Genomic DNA, 13,580 nt, shown 5'->3' on the forward strand with positions numbered 1-13,580 from the left:
GTTTGAGGCAGCTCCCCAACCTGGAGGCAATGTCCTGCAGGGCTTGCTGCTGCTCATCCTCTTTGGTGAGCTTGGAGAGGTGCAAGAGGAAGGCATCCACTTCTTGGATGGTGAGGAGGCTCTTGGCGGCTGGGGGGAAAGACTTGCTCTGCTCAAAGAAGACTCTGATCGTCTCAGACACGTCACCCTGTCTCCAAAAACCAAAATGCCACTGCTGCAACCCCAGGGAGCTCAGGACTAATGATAATCAAGAGTTCTACCCAGAGTCATTCTCAGGAACTCTCCTAGCCAGTTCCTAGAAGGGCCCATCTATCCACACAAGGCTACCCACTCACTTTAGCTGAGTAGAGACAGCACTAATCCAAGATGGAGCCAATCTGATTCCTGTTAAGAATTTCAACTTAGAGGCACAGTCCTTCCAATAGTCGACGTTTGAATAGAAACTTTCCATGGCAGCAAGGCTGGAGCCATGAACAAGCCAAAGACAAATGGGAAGTACATAGAAAGAGGGAAAGCAAGCAAACAAGCAAGCAAGCACCTGAGTTCAGAACAGCCCCAGGAGAGACAAAAGGAAGTCTCGAGTCCTGACTTTTCAGATAAGGCCTTTTGTGGCTTGGCAGTGGTATGCTTTCAATTATCAAGCTTATGAAAGAAACAGTCGTGTCCGCTGGCAACTTCCACAGTCTAACAGTAAGTTTCAGTTCCCTACACCAGGATGTGCTCAGTTGTTTTGGTTTTCGAGACAGGGTTTCTCTGTAGCTTTGGAGCCTGTCCTGGAACTAGCTCTTGTAGACCAGGCTGGCCTCTAACTCAGAGATCCACCTGCCTCTGCCTCCTGAGTACTGGGATTAAAGGTGTGCGTCACCTGGCTCTCAGTCATTTTTAAATCCTGGCAGAGTCCCACCTGGGCTGTGGCCTCCCTACACCCGCCTCTGACCTGTTCCAGATCCCGGGCCATCTCATCTGGGTTGCAGTTAAAAATGCGGCTAAAAAGTTTCACAATCTGCTTATCGTTCAAGTTGTAAACACTCTTAATGACTCCCGGCAGCAACAGCTTCACTGTTAGGTACACATCACCGTGGAAGCCATCTGAAAACAAAAGGAAAATTCCATGAAGAAATGGAGCTGCCAGGTGTGGACACAGCTTTAATCCCAGCATTCAGGAGGCAGAAGCCCGCAGATCTCTGGGAGTTCAAGGCCGGCATGGTCTACACAGTAAGTACCTAGACAGTCAAGGATACACAGTGAGGCCCTAAATAAATTAAAAAAAAAAAAGGCAGGGACTGCTTCCCACAGCTCCCTGTATCTATCACTAGTAGTAGAAGCTAGGCTGTGGGTTTTGTCTGCCTCACCTTTATCCCATGATCTCCCACTGGGCGAAACCCTGACTTTCACTTTGTGATGATGTAACAGATACGGAGTGACAATTTGCTAGATCTATGAAAGAAACAGGGTCAGACAATTCTACTCTACACTGGGCATGTGGTTCACCTAATCACATATGCAAGTGAACAATTTCTCTACTGGTCAAATGGGTTCTTCTGACTCCTTAGGACAAAATATGGGCAGAGAAAGAAAATGGCCAAGCACCTTGATCAGAGCTGCTATATAATATGCAGGGTCTGGTGACAATTACAGCTACAGGATCCCATTCCAAGATTATCAAGAATTTCAAGACACCAGTGTGTTATACCCATAGAACTGGTCATGGCTCTAAGCTTTTCAGAGGGAAAACATACTCAGGATGCTCATGGCCCTACCTCCTGTAGAGCCTTTCTGCAAAAAGTCCTGGATGATCTGGGTCTTTGTATTATAGCTAGGGTTTTCAGCCACCATGGCGCACAGCTTCCGGAACTCTCGCAGTAGACAGTCTTTGTGCTTAGGGTCACATTTACTTGCAGACAGACTTGTCTTAGGGGCAGGGTTTGAGGGGCCTTGCTCAGAGTTGTTGGCTTTGGCTGCTGGAGAGAGAAACAACATAGATGATCCATTTTTCCTTTTGGGGAAGCACAAATAAGAAAGAATAAAATAAAAATTTTGCTGGAACTTTACACATAGTTTTATTTAATCCCCACAAAGAGTCACTGGGGGTAGATGTACTACACCCTCGTCACAAGTACACATAGGGTAGGCAAGTAAAATTGGCCCAAATACAACTTCTTGAAGACTGAAAACATCTGTTTATATGAGTATCTCATATAGGAACAGAGGCTGCTTTCAGGCCACAGCCATCAGGTGGATCTCAGCAATTCTAATTCTGACTCCAGAAAGGCTGGGCTGAAAAATGGAGAAGAAACCAAAGAACATGCTAATTTGAAATATTGCCATCGTGGGCTGTCAGAGCTGTGCAAACCTGACAGATTATAGGGTTCAGTGTCTTCTTACTGATGAGACCAAGGCCTGAGAGCAGACAGCTTTCAAGACCACCTTGGTAAAGGAGCCAAGACAAGTGTGCCAGCAAGAAAGTCAGGAATCACCACTCCAGTTTGTCTTTTCTTATTGTCAAAATAAAAGGCAATTTTATTTTGAGAGAGAGAATCCTCGGTGATTTTTTTCTCACCTTTTTGTGATCACTTACGAGGCCAAGGCAGAGTTCTTATAGGAAGGAGCTGTTTACCAAAGCTTCTGGTTTGGGTTTTGTACATTGTAAATCTGACCTGGAATCTAAATCTGATGTGGGGAGGGGATTTTTCCAAAGCACAGTTCAAGAGCACCATATTCCTTTCGGCTCTTCTAAATTCCACCCATAAGACCAGGGTGTGTTATCTGCATCCCTATCCTGGCCTACTACCAACAAAAAAACAAACCCGAGTTCTCAAATAATAAAAACTGCCAGAGACAGCAGCACATGCCTGTACTTTTAGCACCTGAGAGTCTGACACAGGAGGATCTTAATTTCAGAACAGCCTGGACAGAAGATCCTCTTCTATTTCTGGGTTGTGAGCCTAGCCTTTACCATGTAAGCCATTTCTCTAGCAAAGACTCTCTCTCTCTCTTCAACAGAACAAATTAACCGTGTGTGTGCAAAACTCCTACAGATCCAGCATAATTTTTGTAACATTATATCCCATAGTCCTCATGACTGCACTAATGTCTTAATTCACAGACAAAGCCACAGAGGATCAAACAGGTGAAGACATGTTCAAAGCACCAAGCTGTCAAGCATGAACCAAACCTCAGTTCTTCTGACTTCACATCTAGGCTTCTTTGAACCTCCAAACTACTCAAGTCCAAAGGGTTTTATTTTATTATTTTCTTCAACTGAGTCAGTCATAAGAACTGTTTATCTCAAACAATGAAACAGGCTACAGGGTATAGGGTAAATAACACACTATTGGGACAAATACAACAAGGAAACAATAGTTCCATTGTGAGCCTGAACTTCATTCATAAAATGAGCATAATGAACGTAACAGAAAAGCACTTCTCAGGTTAAGGAAAGAACAAAAGCTATAGCCAATGCTTTCTCTTGCTATAGCCAATAAATGATCCTCTCAATTCCCATCTGCAGCACAGGTTCTAGCAAAGTTTCACTGATTCCAGTCCATGAACAGTAGTTTGTTATATAACAGAAACAACTTACATATGTGTGTATATAATCACAAATTACTATTTGTTTATCTTGCCAAAACATAAACAAGAGATTGGAGATCGAGTCTGAATCCAGAGCCTGTCCCAAGTCCACCTTCTTTAATTAATGAGCTCTACTGTCTCCCAACAGAACAGGACACCTGTCATTCAGATCTTCCTTCTAGTTTCTTGCTCACACATCTCTACCATAGGAATATATGGACAATTGACTATCAAGGGAAATCAAGGAAAAATGTTCTATCGTGACCTATCCTCCCACACTTCCTTTTCAGTTTAGGCAAGCTTGGGGAAACAACTTCTCAGAATTCTGTCATAAAAAAAAGAAGAACTAGCCAAGTGGTGGTGGTTCACGCCTTAAACCGCAGCACTCAGGAGGCAAAGGAAGGTGAATCTCTGTCAGTTCGGGGTCAGCCTGGTCTACAGAGGGAGTTCTAGGACAGCCAGGGCTACACAAAGAAACCGTCTTGAAAAACCAAACCAAACCAAATCAAACCAACCAAACAACAACAAAACACCAATAAAGAAAGAGCAAGTTAGAAAAATCTTTTTGACCCAGGTAATAACCTCAAGTGGACGAGGTTTGACAAATGCAATTATGAAACCAACTAATGTTCCTGCTATACCAGAGACTGAGCACACAAAGAAATGCTGTGGAGTGGAGCACTGAGAGTCAGCTGCGGCTCGACTGCTCAGACACCAGCTACTCACTCTCGGCAACACAGCATTCTCATTCAGCCAGAACCCCAGAGAAGATTCCACACAAAGGAGGGAGGGCCTTAACAGTAGCCTTAACCCAATCTTACCTGAAAATCCAGAAAATTTCCGGGGATTGGTACTGGTGACAAACGAAGCACCTTTCGCTGGGGATGTCACCTGGCCAGTGGTTGTCAGCTTAGCCTGGACAGCCGTTTTCTTCTTTGGTGTACCAGCTGCCTTAGAAGACAGGTCTAAAGGACCCACACAAAGAACAAAAATGTCCTTCAGAGAAAGACTACCAAAGAAGCTTTTGGAGATTTTATCAACAGTTCTCAAATCTCTGCTTGCTAAGTTTCTACTGTACTCTGACCCCAGGCTGGCTGGTCTTTTTGTGTGTTGGGAGAAGGTAAAAGGGTATTGGGCAGAGAGAGGAAAAAGGTAATCTGGGGATCATTTACTGTTGGGGGCTTAAACCCCATCTGCTGGAGTAAACAACCAGTTTTCCTATGCTTGCAGCTGCTCTGAGCAAACAACTTGCTTTTCAGCTGCTCCAAGACCCTCAGGAGTTCCTGATGGCAGGGAAGTGGTTTCCGGTGGGCTTGCAGCTGAGTTAGGGCGTGGCCATTAGTCAAGGAGAACCTATATAAGCTGCCCTAGACCACAGTAAAGAGAGCATTCTTGGCTGTGTGTGTTTCAATCTCCAGCCCCTTGCCTGACTCACGAACCGTACTGTAGTGCGTAGAGAAGGTAATGCGCTACAATTTACCTCTACTGGTAACTTGAAATTTCATCAAAATTCCCCACCTCTTATACAATATATAATAATTTCTTAAAGTATACACTTGAGGGAAATCAATAATTATTTATTTAAAAAAATTTTTTTTTGTATGAATGGGTGTTTTGCCTGTATGTATGTCTGGGTACCATGTGTATTCCTGGTACCCAGGGAAGCCAGAAAAGGGTATTAGATCTCTTGGGATTAGAGTTACAAATAATTATGAGCTGCCATGGGGGTGCTGAGAATCAAACTCAGGTCCTCAGGATGAAATACCTTTGCTCTTAACTGCTGAGCCGTCGTCTCTCCAGCCCCAGTAATCACATTTTGATAGATAGAACTTGGACCTCGCTCTGTGGAATAGCCCCAATATATAGAAACAACCAAGTAAAAAAGAAGAAAGCAGAGCATGCCTGTTTGGCACTGGTAGAAAAATTCCTGTTGACTGCATTTCCCTTCCCTTGAATGAGAATCAGTAACAAAGGCTGAGAATAGAGGCCTGGAGGCTGGAGAGATGGCTCAGTGGTTAAGAGCACTGGCTGCTCTTCCAGAGGTCCTAAGTTCAATTCCCAGCAACCACATATAGGAGTAAACATGTGTGTGTGGATATATGCATATATGTGATTCTATGTATATGTACACATATATCTTTCTAGTTCTGTTCCAAGGACTTAGAAGCAAATACACCCCAAGATGATGAGACATACAGCATCCAGATTTTGGTTTCCAAAACTATTTTTCACTAATGGGAATTCAGAATCCTCGGAGGAATGTCTACTGCCACAGCTAGGGGAGGACACATAGAAGAAGTCAAGAGCATCCTTTTATGCCTAATGCATAAGTACTCATAAAACGTGGCCCACAGGCCTTACACGCACCCCCGAGTACCTAGGACTACAGGCTTATGCCACCTCACCTAGCTAAAACGCAAGGAAAAAGATGTGCCAGGTGTGGTTGGCAGTTGTGTGCAACTTCAGGAGTTGAGAGGCTGGTGCAGAAACGACTGAGAATCTAAGGTCAGCTAGGGCCACACAGCAAGACTGCAGAGAGAGAGTGCAAGAGAAACTAGGGTTTACAGGATATAGAAGCCACCCTAAAGGGACTGCAGGCTGGCCAAATATGGAACAATTAAGTACCATAATGAACTTTAAGTCCCTGGGGAAAGTAGTAATCTACAAGTTTGTAAAGATAGAAAGGTGACAGCTAAAACGGTGGTAGCGGGTCTTTTATTCTTTAAAAATATCAACATCTAAAAGACCATAGAGTGACAGACTTGGTGACACAAGCCTATAATCTTAGTCCTGGGGAGACAAGGCAGGAAGACTGCTCCAAGTGTGAGGTCAGCCCAAGTTACATGTCATGGCAAGAACACATCTAAAAACAAAACCGAAAACCAAAAAGACACTCTGGAAATGTTGCAGAGTAAAGGAGGCTAAATAAACATGACAATTAGATGCAGTACCTAATCAATCTGATGCTAGACCTGAACCCTACAATGGGTACTACTAAATTATAACATTTATACTACTAAATTATAATATTCAGTCAACTGACAAAACAGTATACAGATAAGGAAGTATTGCATCAAGGTAAATTTACTGAGGCTGACAGGTAAACTGTGATCATGTAAGAGAAGATCCTATTTTTAAGATACACACTAGAGTATCTACAGGGCCTGATGATACAATGTTTTCTGAATGGCTCAATAAGAACAAGCCTGACATGTAGAGTGAGCCCATAGACAGGAATGATGGAGGAAACTGACTAGTATCAAGAGGGAAATCTGTGTACAGAGAATGTGAATGCTCTTAGTATTAATTTTATTCTTATAACTACTGTGTGAATTTGAAATTATGCCCAAGCAAGATAAACAAAGAAAGAAATCTCCTAGACTCTAGTCTCCTTGCATCCTATTCTATTAGCACCAGCACCAGCAAGCTGAGAAAGCAGGTTCTCCAACCCACCTGCAATGTGCTGGCTTATCTGTTCCTTTTCGTTATCTTCCAGCTCTTCCCAGCCTTCCAGCTCTGTGAGATCTTCGATTTTTTTTGTGGTAGCCCGCGCCCGCTCCAGTTTCTCAAACATGCACTTAATATGGTACCACTCTTTCATATCGCCCCCAGACTCGGAGAAGGGATTGGGCACCACTTTGCCAATGCGGCATACGCCTTTTACAATCTTCTCCTTGCATTTCTTGCAGCCAGCTGTGCCCCGCTTGGCATAGTCCACACAGAACCGCTGCTCCGCCATCTCACAGGAGCTAGTACAGAGTCCCACATGCGACCCTGGGAAGAAAACAAGGTGGGTGGCACGTGGTCTTAGAATACCTCTCTGGAAAGATAGGACAGGCTTTTTTCTCTGGAGGAGGCGGCACCCACGAAGGAGATCTGTTTCCGACCACTGGCTGAACTGTCTTATGGTAGACCAGTAATTCTGTTCTGGGAACAGGCACAGTTCTTTTCTGCCAAGGGCACAAAGGTTTCTCGGGAAGAGGATCTTGAAAGCCAAAGTCATATAGCTGTATGAAAGGGTGGAAAATAAACACAAAGATATGAAGACGGGCTTCCAATTTCTTAATGGCCAGAATCTCAGACAGAGCTTGTGATTACTCAAGCACTTCCCAATGTATTCACCTAGGCTGAAGCAGAGTTCCAACACAGGAAAACTCAGTTTCCAAAGGGGCATGCAACATCAACAATATGAGATACTAGTAATGAATGATGCCCTTTAAATATTACCAAGATTCTAGCTGGGCGGTGGTGGTGCATGCCTTTAATCCGAGCATTTGGGAGGCAGATAGACCTCTGTGAGAAACGTGAGAAACCCAGAGAAACCCTGCCTCAAAAAACAAACAAAAAAAGGCACTTAAATAATTATAAGAAGTACTAGGTATAATCACTGCTTCTACTTTGATTGATTTATCCATCACTATCTTTGACTCTTACCTTCCAGTTATTTCAACTTTCCCTGATTCAGGTTGCTGAATTAAGCAAGGAAATTGCTTATTCTGTTTCTAAGAATTTTACTCTTAGAACAACTACTACTTGAATTAAGTACTACTGTGGGTTACATTTTACAGATGGAATTGGAGCAGAGAAGGAAAGTAACTTGCTGAGGGTCACACAGCTAACAAATGGCTGAGCACGGCTTTGAACCCAGGCAGTCAATCTGATTATAGGCTCTGATGAGTTGCCTCTCAAAGGAGGGCCTTCTTCTGAAATCCCAAATCTGTTATAATGGCTTGTTTTCTAAAGGTATCTCGTGTTATATTTCACAGGTAAACTTCATAAACACGATGTAATTGTTCTTGGTTATTAAAACACAAACAAAACAAAACAAAACAAAACCAAAACAGACATCTATCTGCCTGTCCCTGCTTCCGAGTGCTGGGATTAAAGGCAGCGCCACCACCGCCCAACTATTAGTGGCTTTCTTTATAGTTTTAATTTCCAATATACTAGAAACTATTTTTGTCCGCACACAGGTGTGAAGTAAAATTGCTACTGTGTCAACAGAAAGCTTACCCTCTCACTGCTGTGCTACACAGAGCACAGCACAGCTGGTGAACTATGGAAGGGAAAGGACAGGAAGCGAGCTTACCCATGGGGTGTGCGGCAGATGCCAAGTGGTTCAGTTTCCTTCAACTTGCTATGTAAACAAGGCCATCCCGAAACAGCCAATCCTGCCTCCAGTTCTCTAGAGCTGGGATTATAGGTATGAGCCACCAAGCCTAATTTCTTTGTTTCTCTGTGTAACAGCCCTTGCTTTCCTGGAATTCGTTCTGTAGACCAGGCTGGCCTCGAAATCAGAGATTTGCCTGCCTCTTCCTCCTGAGTGTTGGGATTAAAGGCGTGAGCCACCATGCCATGCTTCAATTTATATTTGTTTATTTTTCGTTTTGGGGGTACTTTCTATGTCGTACTGGAAGTCACTATGTAGGGCAGGCTGGCATTCTGAGGGCAGGGATTAAAGGCGGTGTACCAACACGCCCGGCCCTAGTTTTATTTTTATAACAGTTAATTATGATGGTTCTCGCTTGTAATCTCAGCACTCAGAAGGCAAAGACATAAGGACTGTGGTGTCAGTTCGAAGCTAGACAGTCTGACTTAGTAAATTTCAGTCTAGCCAGGGCTAAATGGCAAGCCCATCCATCTCAAAAGGAAAACATCCTCCAAGATTAGAAGTACTTCATGGGGTGGTTAGGAAAATCACAACGAATTCGAGGGCGGGCTGGAGATAGAGTTCTGAATTCCTGGGGAATGTATACCAAACTTGTGTATTTAACAATGTACGACTGGGGGGGGAGGGGGAAGAAGGTCCATTAACTGGGGAGACTCATAGTGGGTCACCCAAGCCTCACGTTTAAGAATCAGAGAGGCGAGTGAAGGACGGCAGGGCCGAGGAGGAGCTAGGGGAGAGCAGGACTTCAACTTTCCGCACATGTGGGTGGCATGCAGCCCTCAGCCCGGGATAGGACAATTAACCACCGGGGCCGACCGCGCGGGTAGGCTCAGGAGCCCCGGGGCCGCGGAGAGCAGCTCGCCGATCTGCCTCCATGCTCTGCCGGGGAGCCGCGGCCGGACCCCTAGGGACACCCACTCGGGCGCGGGTGGCATCCTGCCCTCCCCAATGCCCGCCTGGGGTCTCAGGGGCCGCGGGCCTCCCGTGGGCTCCCGGGGGGCCGCCACGTCACGGAGGGTGTGCCCCCAGGCTGAGCGGCGGGCGGGGGAGGAGCCACGGGCTCTCCAGCCACGCCGCGCTCGGCCCCGGTCCTATCCCTCCCCACACCGCGCCCCGCGGCCAGCCGCGCCGCCCCTCACCTTCCTTCCCGGCTGTTCAGGCTCCGACGCTCCACACGGGCCACCCGCCTAGGAGCCCACAAGGCCGCGGGCCTCGCACGATGACTAGAACGCCTGTCTCTTTAAATACGGGTCCTTGAACCAGAGGCAGCGCGCAGGCGCAGTAGCCGAGCCGGACCTGCGCCCTCGGACCCCGCCCCCTCCGGCCGCCACGTGTGTCTCTGTTCCGTTCCGCCCTGGAGGGTTTGAACTGAGGCGTTGTGGGGTTCGTTGGCGGCGGTGGTGGGGCGCAGCGCACCTGAAGTTCCTAGAATGTCTCAGATTCTTAGATAGTAAAGATAGTAAATGAAAACATTATTGCGGTGAGCCCAGGAAGGAAAGAGCCAGTGTTTCCACCGTTATTTTCTCTTCCTGCCCACATGAGTTTTGCTGAATTCAAAAGAGGCTTCTTCAATTTAAAAAGGAAGTTGGGAACTGTGAAGGAACGACAGGGACAGTGGCCCCGATTATATGTCATTTAGTGTACTACTGCTTCTAAACCTCAGGTTGGCTTTGTGAGTTTGAGACGGCTAATTTTACAAAACTAAAAGTATCCAGGGCAGAACGTAAGTCGTAAGTGACGTTGTTCAGACTGGAAACGGCAAACAATTGGGCTTTGTTAGGGAAATAAAGAGCAGATGCTGGAGCGAAGTTCTATTTTGTGTGGAAGAGTTTGGCCTTTATTTTGTAGGGAAAGAATGTTGTGAACGAAGAGCCTAGTAGCTAATGTTGAAACTGGTCACGGGAGATGCTAAGGCAAGCGAACCCAGTATATCAAAGTGGCCTTGGGATGGAGAGGAAGGTACGTGTTTGAAATAATTTATGTTCTAACATTACCTGTGTATAATGTGCTCAGTATGTTGATAAGACATGAATGACCAGAGTGAGCTGATAGACTATAAGGTCATTTACCGAGCTGGAGAATGAACGCTGAGCGAGGCTCTTTGGACCGAGCCCAGCCAGATCCCTGTTTGAAATGAGGCACAGGCTCTTTGTCTTCTCTTAACTTGTGGCAGGATAAACCTGGATTTGAGAATCAGAAGGACCTAGGAAATTCAAGGCCTCCAATGAGGAAAAACCAACCTTTTCACTGGAGAATCTTAACTGTACTCGACGTTTCCCTAGCCCTGTGCTGTCCAACCCTTTATCACTAGCGCATATGTGGTTGCTGAGGGCTAGACATGTGACCAGTCTGAACCGAGAGGTGCTCTGAGTGAACACTGCTGAAATATATCTGCTGAAATAATGTTTGATACGTTGAGTTAAATAAAATATATCTTTGTGTCATTCACCTGTTCAATTTTACTTGTTTGAAAATGTGACATCAGAAAACAGGAGGCTGCGTGCTTGACTCCCACTGCCATCCACAGTACAGCGCGCCACAGATTTACAGCTTACAGTGCAGTACAGTGGATCTCTGTATCCCTGTACCCCGTGTCTTGAGAGGCTCTCACTATAGATCCCAGGCTGTCTGAAATTCTATCTGAAGCCAGTGTTAGTCTGAAACTTCTGATCTTCTTGCTTCCCTCTGCCTCCAAAGTGCTTTATGCGTCTTTTTTATCCTCAATGCCTAGAAAAGTTGTCTGCACATAATAGGCACCCAGCATATACTCTTTTGTTTGTTTTTGAGACAGGGTTTCTCTGTGTGGTTTTGACTGTCCTGGAATTCACTCTCTAGACCAGGCTGGCCTCGAATTTCCAGAGATCCACCTGCCTCTGCCTCCCAAGTGCTGGGATTAAAGGCTTACACCACCATCGCCCGGCCCCAGCATATACTTCTAAAAGAATGAAATTCTTGGGCCAGAGAGAGGGCTCAGTGGTTGAGAGCACTGACTGTTCTTCCACAGGACCCGTCAGTTCCCAGCACCCAAATGCAGCTCACAACTGTCTGTAACTCTAGTTCCAGAGGATCTGACACCGTCACACAGACATACATGCAGGTAAAACACCAATGCAATGAAATTCATGAGCTATATCCATTCATTATCAATGGATAATTTTCAAGATCCTTATAAGGAAGTTCATTATGTCTTTGACAATGTTTGGTTTGCTTGATTAGAAGTACATGGCACCCATAATGATCTCTGACTAGCCCCCCCCATGAAACATAACTAGAATGAAAGTTAGCAATTGTTTCCCCCTGCCCCCCTTGGTAAGAACACTGAAGTTTCATTTAGCACAAATCTCAATGCAGTGACTTTTATTTTTCCATTTTTGGGGGGTGAGCAGTCTCAGTGTGTGGCTGTAGGTCTGTCCCCAATGTATCATCTCCCTACCTCAGCCTGTAGTCTGGGAATTCAGCGGTGTGTCCTCATGCTAAGCTCGTGTTTCTTTATAAAGGTTAGGCCTGATCTGTCAAGGAGAGAAAAAGTTTGGTGAGGAAATAGGGCTTTGGAATAGCACAGTTAGGTTTGAATTATGTTCTGTCCTGAGCTGTGTAGCCTTCATTTAGTTCCCCTGGTGAAATGGGAGAAGTTCTGCACAATACATTTAGGTCTGTGATCCACCGAACTGCTTTCTACTAAGAGTGTTAGGGGCTGTTATTCGTGTCCTCTCTGCCCCTTCCTTTCTTCGCAAGTGGATGTCTAGGTTATTCAAGCACCAATGCTTGAAAGATTTTATTACTTTTGCTCCTTTAAAAAAAATGAATCTTTTTAAGCCGGGAATGGTGGCACATGCCTTTCATTGAGAGGCGGAAGCAGGTAGATCTTTGAGTTGAGGTTGGTGTACAAAGTAATGCATTCCATCATGATGCAATTATACTCTGTTCTCCTGTTACCCTCCCCACTGCTCTTCTTGTGCCCTCTCCACCTCCAGCTGGATCCCTTCTGCCATCGGTTTCCCCTTCTGCTTTCCTATTACAGGTACTCCATTGCCGTATTTCCTGGCACCATTAAGATCTCTTCCTCCCCCTCCTGATCCCTTCTCTAATTTCATGACCTACAAACACACATACATGAATAATTTTTTGAAATTAGGTTTCACATGTGGGAGAAAAGTATAGTATTTGTCTTTGTTTTTTTTTTTTTTTTCTTTTTTGCTCCTATTCAGAGACTATTTGTGTGAAGCTCTACTTCTGGGCTCTGTATTCCTGTCATTGGTGTATTTCTTTTATTAATATTGCCGTGTTGGTTACTGTAGCTTTAGAGTGAGCCTTGACATCAGCTGGTGTAGGTCCTCTAAGCTGTGTTCTTTTCCATTAGTAGTTAGGTTGACTATTGGAGGTCTTTCGTCTTTTTACGTGAATATTGGAATCACCTAAATCTAATAGCCACAAAGTGACTTGCTGAGATTTTTGACTGAGATTGAACTAATTAGAGATAAAGCTGGGAGAAACTGACATTTTGATAGGTTTGAGTCTTCCTGTCCATGAGCATAAAATTTTCTCCTTTTTATTTATTATTTGTATAACTATATGTGTGTGTGGATGCTCACTCATGAATGTGCATACGGAGGCCAGAGGCTGACATTAGCATGTCTTCCTTAAGTGATTTTCTTCCTTAAAAAAAAAAAAAATAGGGCCGGGCGGTGTTGGCACACACCTTTAATCCCAGCATTCGGGAGGCAGAGGCAGGCGGATCTCTGTGAGTTCGAGACCAGCCTGGTCTACAAGAGCTAGTTCCAGGACAGGCTCCAAAACCACAGAGAAACCCTGTCTTGAAAAACCAAAAAAAAAAAAG

The 13,580-nt window shown here is 45.0% G+C and overlaps 1 protein-coding gene across 6 annotated transcripts in view; it reads right to left on the reverse strand.

Moving 5' to 3' along the window:
- The window catches only part of Lig3 (DNA ligase 3), a 31,228-nt gene extending 21,196 nt beyond the window's left edge, over nucleotides 1-10,032 (reverse strand). For 3 of the 6 annotated variants that reach the window (XM_050128714.1, XM_050128711.1, XM_050128715.1), the window contains exons 1-6: nucleotides 9,883-10,032; nucleotides 7,027-7,580; nucleotides 4,395-4,538; nucleotides 1,761-1,961; nucleotides 938-1,089; nucleotides 21-187 (exon numbers count right to left, since the gene is read on the reverse strand). In XM_050128714.1, coding sequence (XP_049984671.1) covers nucleotides 21-187; nucleotides 938-1,089; nucleotides 1,761-1,961; nucleotides 4,395-4,538; nucleotides 7,027-7,576 — 1,214 coding nt within the window. In that variant the 5' untranslated portion in view covers nucleotides 7,577-7,580; nucleotides 9,883-10,032. The remainder of the gene's footprint in view (nucleotides 1-20; nucleotides 188-937; nucleotides 1,090-1,760; nucleotides 1,962-4,394; nucleotides 4,539-7,026; nucleotides 7,581-9,882) is intronic. The other 3 variants (XM_050128713.1, XM_050128716.1, XM_050128717.1) reach the window with 2 other exon arrangements.
- Between the last annotated feature and the right edge of the window lie 3,548 nt (nucleotides 10,033-13,580).

This window comes from Alexandromys fortis, unplaced genomic scaffold (genome assembly GCF_014885135.2).
Source record: "Alexandromys fortis isolate MF-2015 unplaced genomic scaffold, M_Fortis_MF-2015_v1.1 scaffold_80, whole genome shotgun sequence".
Taxonomy (NCBI): domain Eukaryota; kingdom Metazoa; phylum Chordata; class Mammalia; order Rodentia; family Cricetidae; genus Alexandromys; species Alexandromys fortis.